Source organism: Salvelinus alpinus, chromosome 22 (assembly GCF_045679555.1).
Source record: "Salvelinus alpinus chromosome 22, SLU_Salpinus.1, whole genome shotgun sequence".
NCBI classification, from domain to species: Eukaryota; Metazoa; Chordata; class Actinopteri; order Salmoniformes; family Salmonidae; genus Salvelinus; species Salvelinus alpinus.
In genome coordinates this window covers 17,052,849-17,075,272 of record NC_092107.1, presented here as the reverse complement: position 1 = coordinate 17,075,272, position 22,424 = coordinate 17,052,849, and the positions used below count along the sequence as shown (strand labels likewise).

General features: G+C 44.3%; 1 protein-coding gene across 1 annotated transcript; it reads right to left on the bottom strand.

Annotated features, from left to right (window-relative positions):
- Positions 1-186: 186 nt before the first annotated feature.
- tmprss13a (transmembrane serine protease 13a) lies at positions 187-20,824 on the bottom strand. The gene is made up of 13 exons (XM_071359280.1): positions 20,702-20,824; positions 9,550-9,724; positions 7,273-7,386; positions 6,744-6,920; positions 6,443-6,569; positions 5,977-6,072; positions 5,663-5,706; positions 5,370-5,532; positions 4,487-4,665; positions 3,586-3,684; positions 2,968-3,110; positions 660-815; positions 187-532 (listed from the first exon to the last, which is right to left on the bottom strand). The coding sequence occupies exons 1-13, from the start codon at positions 20,717-20,719 to the stop codon at positions 518-520; spliced, it is 1,506 nt and encodes a 501-aa protein (XP_071215381.1). The 5' UTR covers positions 20,720-20,824; the 3' UTR covers positions 187-517.
- Positions 20,825-22,424: the final 1,600 nt, after the last annotated feature.

Here is a 22,424-nt window from a genome sequence, read left to right as displayed (position 1 = left end):
CATCTCTAGAAAAACATTTTAAAAACATTGGAGATATGGGAGGCGTGAGTGGATATGAGGGGTGCATAGACTTAGAAAAGAGAGGCCAGCCATCGTAGAACCGCCTATCTCAGGTAAATATCATAAACATACTTACTCTAAGATTTAAAAAATGCGGTGGGAATTAAAATCATTCAAACACAAAACTGGAATCAGTGAACAAAATGTATTGGTGTAGATTCACATAATATCCATAGTGTAGCAGCCGTTGGGCATAAATACAGTAATGCATTTTGTGATTTTAGAAGGTACAGTAAAGGAACAGAAGAACACAAGAACGAATGGTCTTGTGTTAAAGTGCAATCTGCCTTTCCTGGTACTCCCCTAGCTAGTGGCCATCCTTTCCTCTTTTCATATGTCTGTCTGTCTGTCTGTCTACTATAGGACTTCATGGTGTGACGTTCCGAAAGGAACGAGAAAGCAGGCCGCGAGCTGTCTTTAGAGAGGATGTGGCGAGGCCAATGGAAATGAAGTGACATCACGGATTCTCCAGCTGCAGAGGGAACAATGAGAATTAACATACATGTAAGTCAAGGGAGGGTGAGCTGGGTATTAGGTGTGTATTGCATGGTGTGGTTTGCTAGAACACAGGCAATCCAGGTAGCTTCTCTTCATCTCACCTGCATCTTGCTGTAGATCCAGGGCAGTAGGCTGGACACCTTGGTGTAGACCCCCGGCCTGTTACTCTGCCCACAGCCGCTGCCCCAGCTGGTCATGCCCACCAGCTGCCAAAGGTTGTCACTGGTCTTGCACACCAGAGGACCACCACTGTCTCCCTTTGAGAGGAATGGAGAGAAGGGATGAGTGAACAGGGGCCGAGGTGTGGAAAGCACCTGATACAATATTACTGTATGTTTTAAAGCGGTGGATAGCAGATGAGGTAGAAGGGAATTTAAGTAGTGGGAGAGGAAATTTTCATCAGCCCCAAGGCAGCTAAGATGACGACAAGCGTTTGTGCAGGAGAGGACAGCTATGGACTATCGAAGTTCAGAAATATAATTAATAATGTTGGCACCAAATGTTCTAAGACAGTGAGTTAGTTAGACTCTGGGAAGAATACAGAATGTTGCTGTCATGGAACATCTGGTGTCCATATGGAGGACAGTTTGCCAAACTGCATCTATGGCTGTAAAAAAATATATATATTTTCAAAGTATTTGGTATGTTAATGGTATAGAGAGAGATATATTTTTAACATTTAATAGTGGTAAAAAGTAGAAAGAGTGTTGAAAGAGTAGTGGGCCAAAATGGAACCCATGCTGGCAGCGGTACATTGTACATGTGCTCCAGAGGCAGCGGCTTAGACCTCTAGACCACCACAGGTGGCTAATGTTTACCCGTTGCGTAAAAAAACGTTACGTAAATTGAGATGAATAAACTTGGTGTACGCAATACATACATACACTTGTTTTCCATTATAAATCCGACCTGTCGTAAAACTGCGTGTGAACAAACCCTCCATTCACCTTTTATAGGTGACAATAACGCCTTTTATTTGCTGTATAATTTGGAACTGTTGGAATTAGACCACTGCAGTTTCTCAAAGAAAGAGCAATTGCAAATTTGATCAAATGTTTTTGGAGGTGTTGACAGAATATTAAAATATTTAGCAATAACCTATGCTGTATTTGCCAAAGGACTGTGACAGTTTCTGAAGAAAAAAAACAATGGCTAATTTGTAACGGCTGTCATATTCGTTCTCCTCCTCAGACGAGGAGGAGCATGGATCGGACCAACACGCAGCGAGGTATGTAGACATAATGATTTATTAAATGAAGACGAAACACGAAGAACACTTGAATAAACTACAAAACAACAAACGACGTTAAACAGACCTGAACTTGTGAACATAAAAAACAATGAACGCACGAACAGGAAAGAACGAACGAAACGAGACGAGACAGTACCGTGTGGTGCAACAAACACAGACACAGCAACAATCACCCACAAACAAACAGTGAGAACAGCCTACCTTAATATGGTTCTCAATCAGAGGAAACGTCAAACACCTGCCTCTAATTGAGAACCATATCAGGCAACACATTTAACCCAACATAGAAACACATAACATAGAATGCCCACCCCAACTCACGCCCTGACCAACTAAACACATACAAAAACAAGGAAAACAGGTCAGGAACGTGACATAATTGTTGTGGACCTGTCAGCAGAACGTTTAAATTCAACAATGTTTTGCTTTGACATTTCCCCCAACCTAAATATGCTGGACTGCTTGCAAATTCTAAAACATTGTCTAGGCTACTCAAAAAAATAGAAATCACAGTAGGTTACTTACAGTAGTTGCATTCATAATTCAATGTAAAATATCAACTGTCTGTTCACCTGTTAAATTCAACTGTCAAGTTACAAACCGCGCTGCCTATGCGATCGTCTAGACTACAGCAAAACTTGAAATTACATAGCCTATCTATTTACTAGGCCCAATTAAATGAGAGATGCGCATGGTATTTTTGTATTACTTCGGGAATGCATCACAGCCAGAAAAGGTGAGGAATTTATTCTGCAATGGTTATAAAAAATAAAATAAATAGGAAATAGATGTATGTGTCTCATCATTTTAGATTCCAGAAACAAAACACATTCGGTAGACTTTTGCTCTTCTCACTAACTGCATCTTATAATTAGATATTTTTTTGCGTGTCATCATATCCCACATTTGTACAAAATACTGTACATGCTTGCAATACAATACTTCAGCCACTATAAAATGTGTGTAAGCATGGTCGGAAGTTTGCATGGAGGTAAGCATGTTCTCAGGCCAAGTTCAGTTTTTATAAATTCCAATTTTTGCGGCAAAACTGCCAAACGCATGTTTTGAGGTATATTCTGTACGTACGCAAGGTTAATAAATGAGTCCCCGGGCCTGTAAATAGAGGGTGAGTTGAACTACAGCAGATGGACATGTACCTGACAGGAGTCCCTGCCCCCGTTGAGATCACCGGCACACAGCATGTTGTTGGACACACTGCCAGAGTATACCTTGGAGCTGTTACACACACGCACGTCGATGATGTCAACGGTCACCTGCATCAGGTCTTTGGAGGGTTTCGCTGTGAAGGGACACATACAGTACACAGTCATTCTCCAAACACACACACACACTTCAGCTAGGGACACAATAACTAGTTGCTCTAGGCAAACTGTTGCTCTGCTGGATTAAGCATAGATTCCTGCAATGAGAAGACATTGAGATAGGATGAATGATGCATGTGTAGCCTCCTTTCTCCACGTCGGACAGGCCATAGAGCAATTTTGGAAAATACCAGACGGGCTGGTTCATTTTTAGCCTAGTGGGCCTGTCTAAATTGTTGTTGTTTCTTGTGCAAAAGGATCATTATTTGGCTGATAATAATTCTAAAAGGGCTGGTGTGGGGGCCTCGAGGATAGAAGTGTGTTAGAAATGGCCGGGGCCAATTCTGTTCCCAGTCCGTCCCTGTTGTCTCACTCTAGATAAGCATTCTGTATGCACTTTCCTTTAGTGTAGTCCATCTCTCCCTCTCTCCACTCCCTCGTCTCTCTTCCTACCTGATCCATTATCTATTGTTCCGAAGCCCGAGGTCCAGCATTTGGTTCCGCGGGGGAATGTCTGGTCAAAGGCTGGCAAACAGGCAGGCTGAACTGCATCTGAATAACAAACATACACGCAGGTAGTTAGATAAACAGACACACGTGTGCACACACATACACACAAATGAGCGGTGGTGGAAAAAGTACTCAATTGTCATACTTGAGTAAAAGTAAAGATACCTTAATAGAAAATGACTCAAGTAAAAGTGAAAGTCCCCCAGTAAATACTACTTGAGTAAAAGTCTAAAAGTATTTGGTTTTAAATATACTTAAGTATCAAAAGTAAATGGAATTGCTAAAATGTACTTAATTGTCAAAAGTAAAAGTATAAACCATTTCAAATTCCTTGTATTAAGCAAACCAGACGGCACCATTTAATTTTTAAAATTTTTAGGGATAGTCAGGGTCGCACTCCAAAACTCAGACATAATTTACAAACGAAGCATTTGTGTTTAGCGAGTCCATCAAGACCAGAGGCAGTAGGGATGACCAGGGATGTTCTCTTGATAAGTGTGTGAATTGGACCATTTTCCTGTCAGCATGTAGGAGTACTTTTGGTTGTCAGGGAAAATGTATAGAGTAAAAAGTACATTATTTTCTTTAGGAATGTAGTAAAAGTAAAAGTTGGCAAAAATATAAATATTAAAGTGCAGATACCCCAAAAAACGACTTCAGTAGTACTTTAAAGTATTTGTACTTAAGTACTTTACACCACTGCAAATGAGATTACCATTCTGACAGTGGATTCATCACAGACATTTAGAGGCAAAGGGCAAATGTTTTTACAGTGCTGTCCCAACATTGATGCTAGTGTCTCCCTAGCGTTTCTCTGATATACAAGGAATAGACCTGGACTCACTAGTGAAGTCCACTGGTGAGGCCAGCTTCAGAATGGCGATGTCCTGGTCGTTGGTTACGTTGTTGTAGTTCTCATTCACGATGATCTTCTCTACGAGGTAGGGAGAAGGAAGCTTGTCTTGAGACACCACTCCTCCGTACACATGCCACTTACTGGCATCAAGAAACGGGGGTAACAACCTTCAATTGGCAAGGAAAAATATGAAATAGATGTTCATTTACTTCTCAAACCAAGGCTGTAGCTTATGACACATATGGTATTATTATTATGGTAATACGGTGTTTAATTGAGTTATGGAGATTGGTTGTCAAGGTGAGGGTTGTTGAGGTGATGAGTCACACTGAGCAAGTTGCTGCACAGATTCACTACTAGTCTGTGTTTTATATGGGAATGTGTAAGTAAAAGGATTGACAGTAAACGTATGGCTAATGACGCGTCGACGACATGTCGGAAAGTCTGAAACACAAGCTTGAAATCTATTTGATCGGTCCTCTAACTAGTAATTAAAAGTTAGGAACCCTCGCATCATCTGAGTGTCACCCCCTGATCTCTTTCACCTGTCCTTGTGTCCCGACACGCTGAACTCTGACTAAGGAAATTAATTTGACAACAACATTTTGGCAGTTAAATGCAACAACAAAAAGTAATTTCATCAAAAACAATCTGTATGGTTTTTTTTAACACTGTTTACGAGCATTATAGTTGTACTTTCTGTTCATGGTTAGAGTAGCTAGCTTGCCGTTAGTCAATTCTCAATTGGCATTCACTCCGACTTGTCATGAACGCAGCAGAGAGGGTACGGTGGTGCTATTACATAGCGCGTCTAGAATTAGAACCAAGGGATCAGTTTGGAATTGAGCATTGTTGTCCTCTAGTCACTGACCTGGGGAAGCAGTGGGCAGCTGTCACCACAAAGTCAGGGGACACCAGGACCCCTCCACAGACATGTGATCTACCAAAGTGCAGAGACAGTTGCCAGGGCCATTGGCCCAGCTTGGCAACAGTGCCCCCTATGATCCGGGAGGTCAACTGCTGACGCCCACAATCTGGGAAAAGGTGGAGAAGTGGTCAACATGTTTGTATCTAATTTAACTAGAAGTCATATTTCAAACAGAAGGTTGATATAGGCCTGCCTGAGTGCAATATGTGAAATTTGAACCGATGAGAGCTCCTTACCAATACACTTCAGAGAGACCGTATTCTGGTCAGGGCAGGACGAGCTACACAGCAACACAAGATCAATCATGTCAGCAACACAGGATCGAACATTAAACCACGTTGGGAAACATGCAGCATGGTTACAGTTGATTTGAAACTTCCTTCATGAGGCTTATAATGCGATTATGATGATGACATAGCATTACGTCCCAACCAGTCATGACAGGTAATGACAGTGAATGACTTAACACCACCATTCCCTCAACATTACTGGGACTAAAAGGAGTAAATACAAAAGTGCTAAGATTTGTAGAGGAGTTGAGCTCTCTTACCCGACGCTGACCTGGCCCTGGATGGGTAAAGACGATCTGTTGTTCAGGGTTAGACCAATGGACTGCTGGGATTTCACGGCCTTGGTTGCAAAGGACCTGCATGGTCGGCACACACAAACACATTTAGAATCCGTCTGCCAAAGCAATAGTAGAATCAATTCCCCTCCCATCAAGCATTCCCAGACACCCAATTTGCCACAGGCACACCAACCCCAGAGAGAGAGAGGAGCGCAGAGATTCAATCTCAGAGTAAATACTGAAAATGGCAGCAGTGAAATTAGACGGCACTGAGCAAATGTCTGTGCGAGAAAGTAGTTCACACGAGAGGCCGCGTACACAAATGGCTGCTGTGAGTGAAAGTGATTACTCTCTAAGTGCAGCATATAGCATGGCTGCTGTGAGAGAAAGTAGTTACTTTGTGAGGTAGCTTATAAAATGTCTGCTGGGAAATAAGGCGATGTCTTACTTTCTGAAGCCCAGTTGGGCACAGGTTCGGTCGGCATAGCTCTGGTCCCATCCCTGGTAACACACCGGGAGGAAACGGTCGTCCTGAGACGTTCTGACTTGTAGAGCACCGTCCGCCCCAAACCTCACTGGAGAGAGAAGGAGAGGAGGGATGGAATAATAAGATTCAAAACGGGTTATATTTGTCCGCTTGTCAGACGTCGAGTGTACGTCCACCTGCCCGCCTGGCTTTCATTTCTGTACATCTACCTGCAAGTATGTTTGTCTTTATGTCTGTCTGTTATGTGTGTGTGTGTGCTTACCACAGTTGGACTCGTCCGTGCCCAGTCGGCAGTCTCGCAGAGCGTCACATTGGACGGTGGAGTTGGAGCAGGTGTCATGAACGGGCACGCTCAACTGCTTCCCATAGTGCCACTCGTCCTCACTGTCATGGTGGTTGAAGGTGGCAGCCGCAGTTCCCAACCTGGTACCGTAACGCACTACCCAGAGAGAGAGAGAGAGAGAGAGAGAAAGACATGAAATGAAATAGACCAAGAGCAGAGAGATGATGGAAGGGTTGGATGGGGTAGGTTGGAGAGCACAGAGAACAGGTAAGGGTGGGGAGAAGAGGAGAGATGGAGGAAGAGGTAGAAGAGGAAGACTGTCAATGCCTGTACAAATACAGTAGGGAAAGGGGAAACCTAGTCAGCACAACTGAATTCATTCAACCAAAATGTGTCATTTAAGCCCTGCCGAATCAGAATGAAAATTAAAAAAATTAAATGAATAAACAGGCATACATGTACATGAGTAACAACATATGAATAAAAATGAAGACAACCCTGGTCTTACCTCCGAGCCAGATGGCAATGCCCAGGAGGAGCAGCAGAACGATGCCTCCTGACCCACCAAAGCACTTGGCACTACGGTGGCAGAATTTGCCTTTCTTCTTCTTGTTAGAAAGAGCTGGAACAACACACACGGCATACATGTCAAATAGATATATCTTACTCGGGAGACCACATAGAAGACCGTATAATGAGTGTACACAACATTAGGAACACCTTCCAAATATTGAGTTTGCCTTCAGAACAGCCTCAATGCGTTGGGGCATGACCTCTACAAGGTGTCGAAAGCGTTCCACAGGGATGCGGGCCCATGTTGACTCCAATGCATCCTGTAGCTGTGTCAAGTTGGCTGGATGTCCTTTGGGTGGTGGACCATTCTTGAAACACATGGGAAACTGTGGAGCGTGAAATCCCTAGCAGCGTCGCAGTTCTTTACACACTTAAACCACACCCCGTTCAAAGGCACTTCAATATTTTGTCTTACCAATTGACCCTCCGAATGGAACACACACACAATCCATGTCTCAATTGTCTTCAGGCTTAGAAATCCTTCTTTAACCCGTCTCCTCCCCTTCGTCTACACCGATTGAAGTGAATTTAAGAAGTGACATCAATAAGGGATCATAGCTTTCACCTGGTCAATCTATGTCATGGAAAGAGCATGTTTTCATAATGTCTTGTACACTCAGTGTACCACACGCAACCGCTTTAAACCTCTACGGGATCGGTGTCCCCCTCGCGGGAACGGTTGAGCTAACGTAGGCTAATGTGATTAGCATGAGATTGTAAGTAACAAAAAAAAAATCCCAGGACATAGACATATCTGATATGGGCAGAAAGCTTAAATTCTTGTTAATCTAACTGCACTGTCCAATTTACAGTAGCTATTACAGTGAAAGAATGCCATGCTAATTGTTTGAGGAGAGTGCACAGTTATGAACTTGAAAATGTATTAATAAACCTATTAGGCACATTTGGGCGGTCTTGGTACAACATTTTGAACAGATATGCGTTCATTGGAACTAAACTTTGCACATATACGCCAGGGTAGCCTAGTGGTTAGAGCGTTGGGCTAGTAACCGAAAAGTTGCAAGTTCGAATCCCCAAGCTGACAAGGTACAAATCTGTTGTTCTGCCCCTGAACAAGGCAGTTAAGAGAAAGACCATAGTCAGTTAGGAACAAATTCTTATATTCAATGACAGCCTAGGAACAGTGGGTTACACTGTTCCTAGGCTGTCATTGAAAATAAGAATTTGTTCCTAACTGACTTGCCTAGTTAAATAATGGTAAAATAAAATAAAAATAAATATATGTCTAAAACTTTGCACATGTACTGTTGCCATCTAGTGGCCAAAATCTAAATTGCACCTAGGCTTGAATAATCGATTATGGTCTTTCTCTTGCATTTCAAAGATGATGGTATCATCTTTTACCAGATATATTTTACAAGATCTAATGTGTTATATTCTCCTACATTAATTTCACATTTCCACAAACCTCTAAGTGTTTCCTTTCAATTGGTATCAAGCAAATGCATATCCTTGCTTCAGGTCCTGAGCTACAGGCAGTTTGATTTTGGCATGTCATTTCAGGCGAAAATAAAAAACGGGTTGGATCCGTAATGATTAAATCAGTCTCCTATTTTACATGCCAACTATCATCTACATCTGTCCTAGGTCTGATGGACAGATCTCAGGTGGAGTGGGGAATAGGAAAGTGAAGAGGAAAACAGAGTGTGAGGAGGTGGAACGTATTCCAGCAGAACTCCTGCCTGATATTTGACCCCCAGGTGAGGTCAATAAGGGATCATAGCTTTCACCTGGATTCACCTGGTCAGTCTGCGTCACGGAAAAAGAGCAGGTGTTCCTAATGTTACTACCCTGGGGCGGCAGGGTAGCCTAGTGGTTAGAGCGTTGGACTAGTAACCGTGAAGGTTGCAAGATCGAATCCCCGCGCTGTCAAGGTAGAAATCTGTCGTTCTGAACGTGGCAGTTAACCCACTGTTCCTAGGCCGTCACAGAAAATAAGAATTTGTTCTTAACTTGCCTAGTTAAATGAAGGTAAAATAAATCAAAAATGTTCTGTACACTCAGTGTATAGTAATGCTGAGACATAATGAGGGAGTTAAAATCACATTTCTCACAGATGTTTTTATAAAACACTTCTGTTTCTATTATTTTACACTACTTTCACTGATGGTTTGTAGTCCCCTGAAAGCAAACAAGGAATGGAGAAAACTGGACTGGGACAGAACTGCAGTATATAGGGAGTGCTACTCACATAAACTGGGCTGGCAGACATGCTGCGCAGCCACTGGTGGGGGATGCTGGGGGATGTAGTATAGCTGGTTGGGATGAGTGTGCCTTGGACCCGCTCCATAGACTAGCTCTTCATAGGACTGGAGGGGCGGGACGGTGTGCACCTCAACAGAGTAGTATGGAGGAGGGAGCTCGTTCTGTAGGGGAGAACACAGAGAAAAACAGAAAAGGTTAAGAAGTCAGTCATTCAAAAATATTCGGATCTAACACCCAACACCCAACTTAAAGGCCCAGTGTTTTGTATCATATTGTACAAAAAAGGATGAAATTAACACTATAAAAGTGTGAAAAAAAGTTATGTTTTATTTCCTGATAGTTGCTGGTTGATAATACAATCTACACAGGAGCTTCAAAGTGACATCACCAGGCGGTATAGGTTTTAAAGTCCCAGTGCAGTCAAAAACGTGATTTCCTGTGTTTTATATAATAATACTTTGAAATTGTGAAAAAGATGATAATGCCCTTTTATTGTAAGAGCTGTTGGAAAAGACCGTCTGAAATTTCATTGTTTTGGTGGGATTGCGTTTTGGCCTGTCTGGTGACATCACCATGTGGTAAATTAGTTAATCGACCAATAAGAAAGAGTTTTCCAAACCTCTCTGGCAATAACAGCTTTTCCCCTCCCCACTCAGACCACTCCCAGACAGTCCTAGCAAAAATATTTTTGGATAAATATTTTTTTGCTAAAAAGCTATTTTTGTTTATTTTTGACAATTTTAAGGAAAAACAATTACATTCAGGCACTAAATTGTTCCCCAGAAATGATTTGATATTGAGATGAAAATCCCCAGTAAACAACTCCCATGCAGGAACCCCCTGATTCGTCCATAAACAATAGTGTATGGGGTGCTGCCTAGAGTACACATGTTGATTTCGAAAAGGGCTTACAGATGGTTGATGATTGGTGAAAAAAGGCATTGTAGTATCTTCAGGTTAGATGTAACTCATTTTCGGCCATAATAATATCATCCTTATCGAGCAAGTGTGAGATCCCAACACCTGAATAACCAACTCAAGCACAATAGAAGTTCCCATGTCTCTAGGCAACAATGTGCCAAGATTCCCAATGGGCCCCTTATTCATTTCCTCCTCTCTTTATCATGCTCTCATTTCTGCTTTATATTCATCTGCTCCCCATAGCGCTATCAAGCATCTCAGACAATAGAGCTGATCATCGTCACCAGGGCCGCAGCCGAGCTCACATTGCCCCCCGGGAGTCTCTATTGTTGCCACGGAGAAGAAGGATGGCTGCCATGGAGACAACGGAACAGCAAACTCAAAAAGGAAGTTGTGGTCGTCCCCTGTCCCTGGCTGCTGCCTGTTTGTATCACACACACAGGTGATTTGTAACCCACATCCACACAGGTGATTTGTAATCCACATCCACACACAGGTGATCTGTAACCCACATCCACACAGGTGATTTGTGACCCACATCCACACAGGTGATTTGTGACCCACATCCACACAGGTGATTTGTGACCCACATCCACACAGGTGATTTGTAATCCACATCCACACAGGTGATTTGTGACCCACATCCACACAGGTGATTTGTGACCCACATCCACACAGGTGATTTGTAACCCACATCCACACAGGTGATTTGTGACCCACATCCACACAGGTGATTTGTGACCCACATCCACACAGGTGATTTGTGACCCACATCCACACAGGTGATTTGTAACCCACATCCACACAGGTGATTTGTGACCCACATCCACACAGGTGATTTGTGACCCACATCCACACAGGTGATTTGTGACCCACATCCACACAGGTGATTTGTAATCCACATCCACACAGGTGATTTGTGACCCACATCCACACAGGTGATTTGTGACCCACATCCACACAGGTGATTTGTGACCCACATCCACACAGGTGATTTGTAACCCACATCCACACAGGTGATTTGTAACCCACATCCACACAGGTGATTAGTAACCCACATCCACACAGGTGATTTGTAACCCACATCCACAAAGGTGATTTGTAATCCACATCCACACAGGTGATTTGTAACCCACATCCACACAGGTGATTTGTAATCCACATCCACACACAGGTGATCTGTAACCCACATCCACACAGGTGATTTGTGACCCACATCCACACAGGTGATTTGTAACCCACATCCACACAGGTGATTTGTGACCCACATCCACACAGGTGATTTGTGACCCACATCCACACAGGTGATTTGTGACCCACATCCACACAGGTGATTTGTAATCCACATCCACACAGGTGATTTGTGACCCACATCCACACAGGTGATTTGTGACCCACATCCACACAGGTGATTTGTGACCCACATCCACACAGGTGATTTGTAACCCACATCCACACAGGTGATTTGTGACCCACATCCACACAGGTGATTTGTGACCCACATCCACACAGGTGATTTGTGACCCACATCCACACAGGTGATTTGTAACCCACATCCACACAGGTGATTTGTGACCCACATCCACACAGGTGATTTGTGACCCACATCCACACAGGTGATTTGTGACCCACATCCACACAGGTGATTTGTAATCCACATCCACACAGGTGATTTGTGACCCACATCCACACAGGTGATTTGTGACCCACATCCACACAGGTGATTTGTGACCCACATCCACACAGGTGATTTGTAACCCACATCCACACAGGTGATTTGTAACCCACATCCACACAGGTGATTAGTAACCCACATCCACACAGGTGATTTGTAACCCACATCCACAAAGGTGATTTGTAATCCACATCCACACAGGTGATTTGTAACCCACATCCACACAGGTGATTTGTAATCCACATCCACACACAGGTGATCTGTAACCCACATCCACACAGGTGATTTGTGACCCACATCCACACAGGTGATTTGTGACCCACATCCACACAGGTGATTTGTGACCCACATCCACACAGGTGATTTGTAATCCACATCCACACAGGTGATTTGTGACCCACATCCACACAGGTGATTTGTGACCCACATCCACACAGGTGATTTGTGACCCACATCCACACAGGTGATCTGTAATCCACATCCACACAGGTGATTTGTAATCCACATCCACACAGGTGATCTGTAACCCACATCCACACAGGTGATTTGTAACCCACATCCACAAAGGTGATTTGTAATCCACATCCACACAGGTGATTTGTGACCCACATCCACACAGGTGATTTGTGACCCACATCCACACAGGTGATTTGTGACCCACATCCACACAGGTGATCTGTAATCCACATCCACACAGGTGATTTGTAATCCACATCCACACAGGTGATTTGTGACCCACATCCACACAGGTGATTTGTGACCCACATCCACACAGGTGATTTGTAACCCACATCCACACAGGTGATTTGTGACCCACATCCACACAGGTGATTTGTGACCCACATCCACACAGGTGATTTGTGACCCACATCCACACAGGTGATTTGTAACCCACATCCACACAGGTGATTTGTGACCCACATCCACACAGGTGATTTGTGACCCACATCCACACAGGTGATTTGTGACCCACATCCACACAGGTGATTTGTAATCCACATCCACACAGGTGATTTGTGACCCACATCCACACAGGTGATTTGTGACCCACATCCACACAGGTGATTTGTGACCCACATCCACACAGGTGATTTGTAACCCACATCCACACAGGTGATTTGTAACCCACATCCACACAGGTGATTAGTAACCCACATCCACACAGGTGATTTGTAACCCACATCCACAAAGGTGATTTGTAATCCACATCCACACAGGTGATTTGTAACCCACATCCACACAGGTGATTTGTAATCCACATCCACACACAGGTGATCTGTAACCCACATCCACACAGGTGATTTGTGACCCACATCCACACAGGTGATTTGTAACCCACATCCACACAGGTGATTTGTGACCCACATCCACACAGGTGATTTGTGACCCACATCCACACAGGTGATTTGTGACCCACATCCACACAGGTGATTTGTAATCCACATCCACACAGGTGATTTGTGACCCACATCCACACAGGTGATTTGTGACCCACATCCACACAGGTGATTTGTGACCCACATCCACACAGGTGATTTGTAACCCACATCCACACAGGTGATTTGTGACCCACATCCACACAGGTGATTTGTGACCCACATCCACACAGGTGATTTGTGACCCACATCCACACAGGTGATTTGTAACCCACATCCACACAGGTGATTTGTGACCCACATCCACACAGGTGATTTGTGACCCACATCCACACAGGTGATTTGTGACCCACATCCACACAGGTGATTTGTAATCCACATCCACACAGGTGATTTGTGACCCACATCCACACAGGTGATTTGTGACCCACATCCACACAGGTGATTTGTGACCCACATCCACACAGGTGATTTGTAACCCACATCCACACAGGTGATTTGTAACCCACATCCACACAGGTGATTAGTAACCCACATCCACACAGGTGATTTGTAACCCACATCCACAAAGGTGATTTGTAATCCACATCCACACAGGTGATTTGTAACCCACATCCACACAGGTGATTTGTAATCCACATCCACACACAGGTGATCTGTAACCCACATCCACACAGGTGATTTGTGACCCACATCCACACAGGTGATTTGTGACCCACATCCACACAGGTGATTTGTGACCCACATCCACACAGGTGATTTGTAATCCACATCCACACAGGTGATTTGTGACCCACATCCACACAGGTGATTTGTGACCCACATCCACACAGGTGATTTGTGACCCACATCCACACAGGTGATCTGTAATCCACATCCACACAGGTGATTTGTAATCCACATCCACACAGGTGATCTGTAACCCACATCCACACAGGTGATTTGTAACCCACATCCACACAGGTGATTTGTGACCCACATCCACACAGGTGATTTGTGACCCACATCCACACAGGTGATTTGTGACCCACATCCACACAGGTGATTTGTAACCCACATCCACACAGGTGATTTGTGACCCACATCCACACAGGTGATTTGTGACCCACATCCACACAGGTGATTTGTGACCCACATCCACACAGGTGATTTGTAACCCACATCCACACAGGTGATTTGTGACCCACATCCACACAGGTGATTTGTGACCCACATCCACACAGGTGATTTGTGACCCACATCCACACAGGTGATTTGTAATCCACATCCACACAGGTGATTTGTGACCCACATCCACACAGGTGATTTGTGACCCACATCCACACAGGTGATTTGTGACCCACATCCACACAGGTGATTTGTAACCCACATCCACACAGGTGATTTGTAACCCACATCCACACAGGTGATTAGTAACCCACATCCACACAGGTGATTTGTAACCCACATCCACAAAGGTGATTTGTAATCCACATCCACACAGGTGATTTGTAACCCACATCCACACAGGTGATTTGTAATCCACATCCACACACAGGTGATCTGTAACCCACATCCACACAGGTGATTTGTGACCCACATCCACACAGGTGATTTGTGACCCACATCCACACAGGTGATTTGTGACCCACATCCACACAGGTGATTTGTAATCCACATCCACACAGGTGATTTGTGACCCACATCCACACAGGTGATTTGTGACCCACATCCACACAGGTGATTTGTGACCCACATCCACACAGGTGATCTGTAATCCACATCCACACAGGTGATTTGTAATCCACATCCACACAGGTGATCTGTAACCCACATCCACACAGGTGATTTGTAACCCACATCCACAAAGGTGATTTGTAATCCACATCCACACAGGTGATTTGTAACCCACATCCACACAGGTGATTTGTAACCCACATCCACACAGGTGATTTGTAACCCACATTCACACAGGTGATTTGTAACCCACATCCACACAGGTGATTTGTAACCCACATCCACACAGGTGATTTGTAACCCACATCCACAAAGGTGATTTGTAATCCACATCCACACAGGTGATTTGTAACCCACATCCACAAAGGTGATTTGTAATCCACATCCACACAGGTGATTTGTAATCCACATCCACACAGGTGATTTGTAACCCACATCCACACAGGTTATTTGTAATCCACATCCACACAGGTGATTAGTAACCCACATCCACACAGGTGATTTGTAACCCACATCCACACAGGTGATCTGTAACCCACATCCACACAGGTGATTTGTAACCCACATCCACAAAGGTGATTTGTAATCCACATCCACACAGGTGATTTGTAATCCATATCCACACAGGTGATTTGTAACCCACATCCACACAGGTGATTTGTAACCCACATCCACACAGATGATTTGTAACCCACATCCACACAGGTGATTTGTAACCCACATCCACACAGGTGATTTGTAACCCACATCCACACAGGTGATCTGTAATCCACATCCACACAGGTGATTTGTAACCCACATCCACACAGGTGATTTGTAATCCACATCCACACAGGTGATTTGTAATCCACATCCACACAGGTGATTTGTAACCCACATCCACACAGGTGATTTGTAACCCACATCCACACAGGTGATTTGTGACCCACATCCACACAGGTGATTTGTAACCCACATCCACAAAGGTGATTTGTAATCCACATCCACACAGGTGATTTGTAATCCACATCCACACAGGTGATTTGTAACCTACATCCACAAAGGTGATTTGTAATCCACATCCACACAGGTGATTTGTAATCCACATCCACACAGGTGATTTGTAACCCACATCCACACAGGTGATTTGTAATCGACATCCATACAGGTGATTAGTAACCCACATCCACACAGGTGATTTGTAACCCACATCCACACAGGTGATTTGTAACCCACATCCACACAGGTGATTTGTAACCCACATCCACACAGGTGATTAGTAACCCACATCCACACAGGTGATTTGTAATCCACATCCACACAGGTGATTTGTAACCAACATCCACACAGGTGATTTGTAATCCACATCCACACAGGTGATTTGTAACCCACATCCACACAGGTGATCTGTAATCCACATCCACACAAGTGATTTGTAACCCACATCCACACAGGTGATCTGTAATCCACATCCACACAGGTGATTTGTAATCCACATCCACACAGGTGATCTGTAACCCACATCCACACAGGTGATTTGTAACCCACATCCACAAAGGTGATTTGTAATCCACATCCACACAGGTGATTTGTAACCCACATCCACACAGGTGATTTGTAACCCACATCCACACAGGTGATTAGTAACCCACATCCACACAGGTGATTTGTAACCCACATCCACACAGGTGATTTGTAACCCACATCCACACAGGTGATTTGTAACCCACATCCACAAAGGTGATTTGTAAACCACATCCACACAAGTGATTTGTAATCCACATCCACACAGGTGATTTGTAATCCACATCCACACAGGTGATTTGTAACCCACATCCACAAAGGTGATTTGTAATCCACATCCACACAGGTGATTTGTAATCCACATCCACACAGGTGATTTGTAACCCACATCCACACAGGTGATTTGTAATCCACATCCACACAGGTGATTAGTAACCCACATCCACACAGGTGATTTGTAACCCACATCCACACAGGTGATCTGTAACCCACATCCACACAGGTGATTTGTAACCCACATCCACACAGGTGATTTGTAACCCACATCCACACAGGTGATCTGTAACCCACATCCACACAGGTGATTTGTAACCCACATCCACACAGGTGATTTGTAACCCACATCCACACAGGTGCTTTGTAATCCACATCCACACAGGTGATTAGTAACCCACATCCACACAGGTGATTAGTAATCCACATCCACACAGGTGATTTGTAACCCACATCCACACAGGTGATCTGTAATCCACATCCACACAGGTGATTTGTAACCCACATCCACACAGGTGATCTGTAATCCACATCCACACAGGTGATTTGTAATCCACATCCACACAGGTGATCTGTAACCCACATCCACACAGGTGATTTGTAACCCACATCCACAAAGGTGATTTGTAATCCACATCCACACAGGTGATTTGTAACCCACATCCACACAGGTGATTTGTAACCCACATTCACACAGGTGATTTGTAACCCACATCCACACAGGTGATTTGTAACCCACATCCACACAGGTGATTTGTAACCCACATCCACAAAGGTGATTTGTAATCCACATCCACACAGGTGATTTGTAATCCACATCCACACAGGTGATTTGTAATCCACATCCACACAGGTGATTTGTAACCCACATCCACAAAGGTGATTTGTAATCCACATCCACACAGGTGATTTGTAATCCACATCCACACAGGTGATTTGTAACCCACATCCACACAGGTTATTTGTAATCCACATCCACACAGGCGATTAGTAACCCACATCCACACAGGTGATTTGTAACCCACATCCACACAGGTGATCTGTAACCCACATCCACACAGGTGATTTGTAACCCACATCCACACAGGTGATTTGTAACCCACATCCACACAGGTGATCTGTAACCCACATCCACACAGGTGATTTGTAACCCACATCCACACAGGTGATTTGTAACCCACATCCACACAGGTGCTTTGTAATCCACATCCACACAGGTGATTAGTAACCCACATCCACACAGGTGATTAGTAATCCACATCCACACAGGTGATCTGTAACCCACATCCACACAGGTGCTTTGTAACCCACATCCACACAGGTGATTTGTAACCCACATCCACACAGGTGATTTGTAATCCACATCCACACAGGTGATTAGTAACCCACATCCACACAGGTGCAGGTTGGTCAGTCTGATAGTGTGCTTTCCCTCCTGGTGCTGGATGACAGACAGCCAGGGATCAATATTGGTTTTGAGTTCTGTCTCTCTTTTCATTGATGGCTTCTCACTTTACATTGTGTGTGTATTCGGGGGGGGGGGCGGAATTATTACTTACAATGACAGCCGACACAGGCCAAACCCTGATGACGCTGGGCCAATTGTGCGCCGCCCCGTTGGACTCCCAGTCACGGCCGGTTGTGATATAGCCTGGGTTCGAACCAGGGTGTCTGTAGTGACGTCTCAAGCGCTGAGATGCAGTGACTCAGACCACCGTGCCACTTGGGAGGGATGACGTTGCTTTTAACTTCCCTATCTGGTTCTGATGTTGGGACTTTGTCTGATCTGCCCATGGCTATGTTTATATTTGCGATGACCGACATGGAAAGAATCTACTTCCTGATGGTACAACATGCATGACCTCCACACTGATTCCCACAACAGATTAGTGGTGTGCTCTGCTCTGCATCTAGACGTGCTGAGGATTGGTGGCGATTTACACAACATTCCAAGATTTCCAGTTGGAGTTTTGATTTCATAGTTGCTAGGCTGTAGTGATGATCCCAAGGGTCACAAAGATCATTATATCCTACAGGTCTGGATCGTACTGAAGTGTTCGTCTGGTTGAGGATAAAGAGTGCTAGCCAAAAATGACTTGTGTCTACATTGGGGTTTCCATGGTAACTTGTCAACCCAATATGATTTTGACTGTTGTTTTTCGAAGAACTCAGTCAGTTACAGGGCATCTCGGTCAAGCCCACTAACTCTCTCACCTTAGAGAATGGACCAGAAGCACTATATAAAAAAAGACCTTCCTGAATCAAAAGAACCCTCACACAGGCACGTACCACCACGCTCCATAGGAAGCCAAGAGGCAGGCATGTACCATATTGTGTCTTCTCTATCTGAAAATCCCAAAACACCCACTGTCTGGTTTATTAGCTCCTATATCTCCATTTGAAAACACCTGATGTATTTGATCAGGAAGTCCATGGAAGGTGCCATTTGTCCTGAATCCATAGAAGGGGATCCTCTCATGAACCTCTATCCTTAGTTCCCCCAAACTATGTGACTGTTTAACACACATCTGTGTGCTGTTATGGTCATTCCTCCTATATTGCCATAAATGTATACAATATACCTGATACAGCAATAAACAAAGATGGGATTTACTGTTATCTGTCTTGGTGACATAGAGAAGACTCCTTGGCGGAGTCAGTAATAATACCGGTTTATAACCTAAACCTTTTCTTTGGTAAACAGCTCCAGTGTCATGACCATAGGCACAGAACTCCAACGCAAATGAACCGGAATATTCTACCAAGTGGATGTTCAGTTGGTGGATGAGCCGGTTAGCCTGAATTCCCAACTGAATCGACAGAGGTCAATAGACATTGTTCCCCCCCTTGGCATTTTCCAGTAATTACTGTAAACTGATGAGGTTTTAGGTTCCAGTTACATTTCAACGGGCAGACTGTACTTATGAACAATAACGTTGTTATATACTGTAACTTTGAATTTCAATTCCAAAGAGTCCCTTAGAGCTTAAAATAGAAGATAAATAGGTCAAATGGAACCAGCCCACATTGATTGTTGATTCACCAATCGAGACAGATAAATCCTCTCTGTTACAGATGGAACTTCACAGTAGCAGGGTACAGGGGGCCTATTGGGCTCATTTTCACCTCAAGTCTAATTTTGCAATCTGCCCCCCCCCCCGTATTTTGGTTCCACAAACCGGGCGAATAGACTAGTTTGAGACATAAAACCACAAACCATTTAGAGGAAGAACCCCGACTTTCAACACAATATTTTCCACATGGGGGATTCGACATAAATTCGACACACCATGCGAAGCAGTAGAGAGATCGGAGACAGAGGCAATCGCAATGAGATCATATGGGGGCTCCAGCTACACACCAGCTTGACCCTGTGCCTCTAGTCTAGCTCCTAGTAGCATACCAACGCATTGGTTCACATGTCCTGCCATCTGTCCATGATGTGGCAAAAAGTACAACCTTTGAGAACACCAGCCATACACAAGGGACACATTTACTTCAAAAACCCAACCTGACAGTGAGGGACAGTGAGAGTACGAGTATAGCATGTTCAGTGTGTGTGAGAAAGAAAATAGTGTTGTTTTGGAGGCAGGTGACAGAAGTCAGCCCAGGGGAAACAGATAAAGAGCCAAAGAAGCAGAGAACAAGGAGGAGAGGATAAAGGAAGGACTTACAGGGTCATGCTTTGCCATCGGACGCTGGGGGAGCAGTGAGGAGAGTGGAGGTGAGACCTGGTAGGAGAGGCTTTTCACAGGGCCACTCAAACAGTCACCTAACAGTGATCAGAGCATGCTGACGACACATTTGACACTCCCCTCCTCCTTTCTTCTCACTGTCTATCCCAGAACCCCCCCCCCCCCCCCACTTAGCCCACACAGGTGGGACTTCCCCCCTCCATCCAACCCCTCCCTCTCTCATCTCCTCTTCACAGAAATGGGTGTGTCCCAGTGTGCTACTTTCCCACCTACCAGACCGGTTTCACTGTAGCCAGGGAGAGACAAAGATTGATTCACACAGTGTGGCCTGCTCCATTCCGGCTCAGGTGTCACCAGCTGGGCAATCAGAGCCAGGGACCAACATGGCGTCCTCTCAGACAGCCACATTTTACTGACGTGGCAGATATTTTCCTCCGATCTTCAGTTTGAACAATTCTGTTAGTCAGCGAAGTCTCAACTCGTGTGATGCAGAGTTGTTCCAAGTACATAGCAGCTGATCCAATCAAGTATGTCGACATTATATTGAAATATTGAGTTGAAACAACTATGAAACTCAAAGAAATGTACAGAGCAAAATCTTGCCGCCCATTCACATACTTCATCTTCGTGATCACGGTAACACAGGGATGTTGATGAAATGAACAGTGCTTAGGAAAACAAAATGGCGCCGTGTCAATGCAGTTCATGAACTTCCGATATCCTACTCATTATGCATTAAACAGTTGATTAGTGAGGTCAAGGTGTACAGAATGAGCTCAGACTGCATTCTACTAGAGAAAGCACAGGCATGCAGACGCGCACCCATACACGCACACATGCACGCGTGCACACACAACTTGTCAAGTAAAATGATCTTCGAATCAACCTTGAGATCCTCTGACTAGAATGTTGCTTGTTTTCATTAGGTCAAACACACCCCTCCTTCTAAACCCTTCCAAACAGAAACAAACAGAAAAGGACGGACGCCGGTAAATAAACAAACGATTCTGAATGTCTCCATTAAGGGAAGAGCTTCCAACCATCATCTATGGTCAAGTTTACCATAACGAATGATGACACCTTTCAGCAGAATATGAGGCAGACTTCAAATCCGCATTTACAGAGGTGATGTAGTAATACAGTATGTTAACACGAGGCAATGGACACAGACCTTGAGGATGGGTAATGGTTGACTAAGGTAATAGCCATCAAAAGTGAACATGTGTTAATTTTATGCTGTCTGTTCACAAGACATAGACGCATCTTATAAAAGCCCATCAAAAGATTGCGAACGTGACCCTCAGCTTGACAATTAACTTACATTGCCCACTTATCGCCACTAGAGGGTGATAGTGCACGGTACCTCCATTCTGCTATCTCTCCATCTGCTGCTCCGCTGGAGAGCTCATTGTTACGGGTGAGAGCACTGTTGTCTCAACTCAACTGAGCTGCATTTGTGTAGTGGTGTCCATTCTCAGAAGACAAAGCAATCGAGAGACAGATCGAGAAATCGTACCGATGTTGAATTACTAGAAAAAGGAAGTGGAGAGTTGACAGAGCGTGAGGTTAGAATCATCAAATAAAAAGAAATTGTATTGGTCACATGATTTGTGAAATGCTTCCTTTCGGGTCCTTTTCCAACAATGCAGAGTTAAAGATAAAGATACAAAATTAAATAAAAAATATCAATTTTGACGAGGAA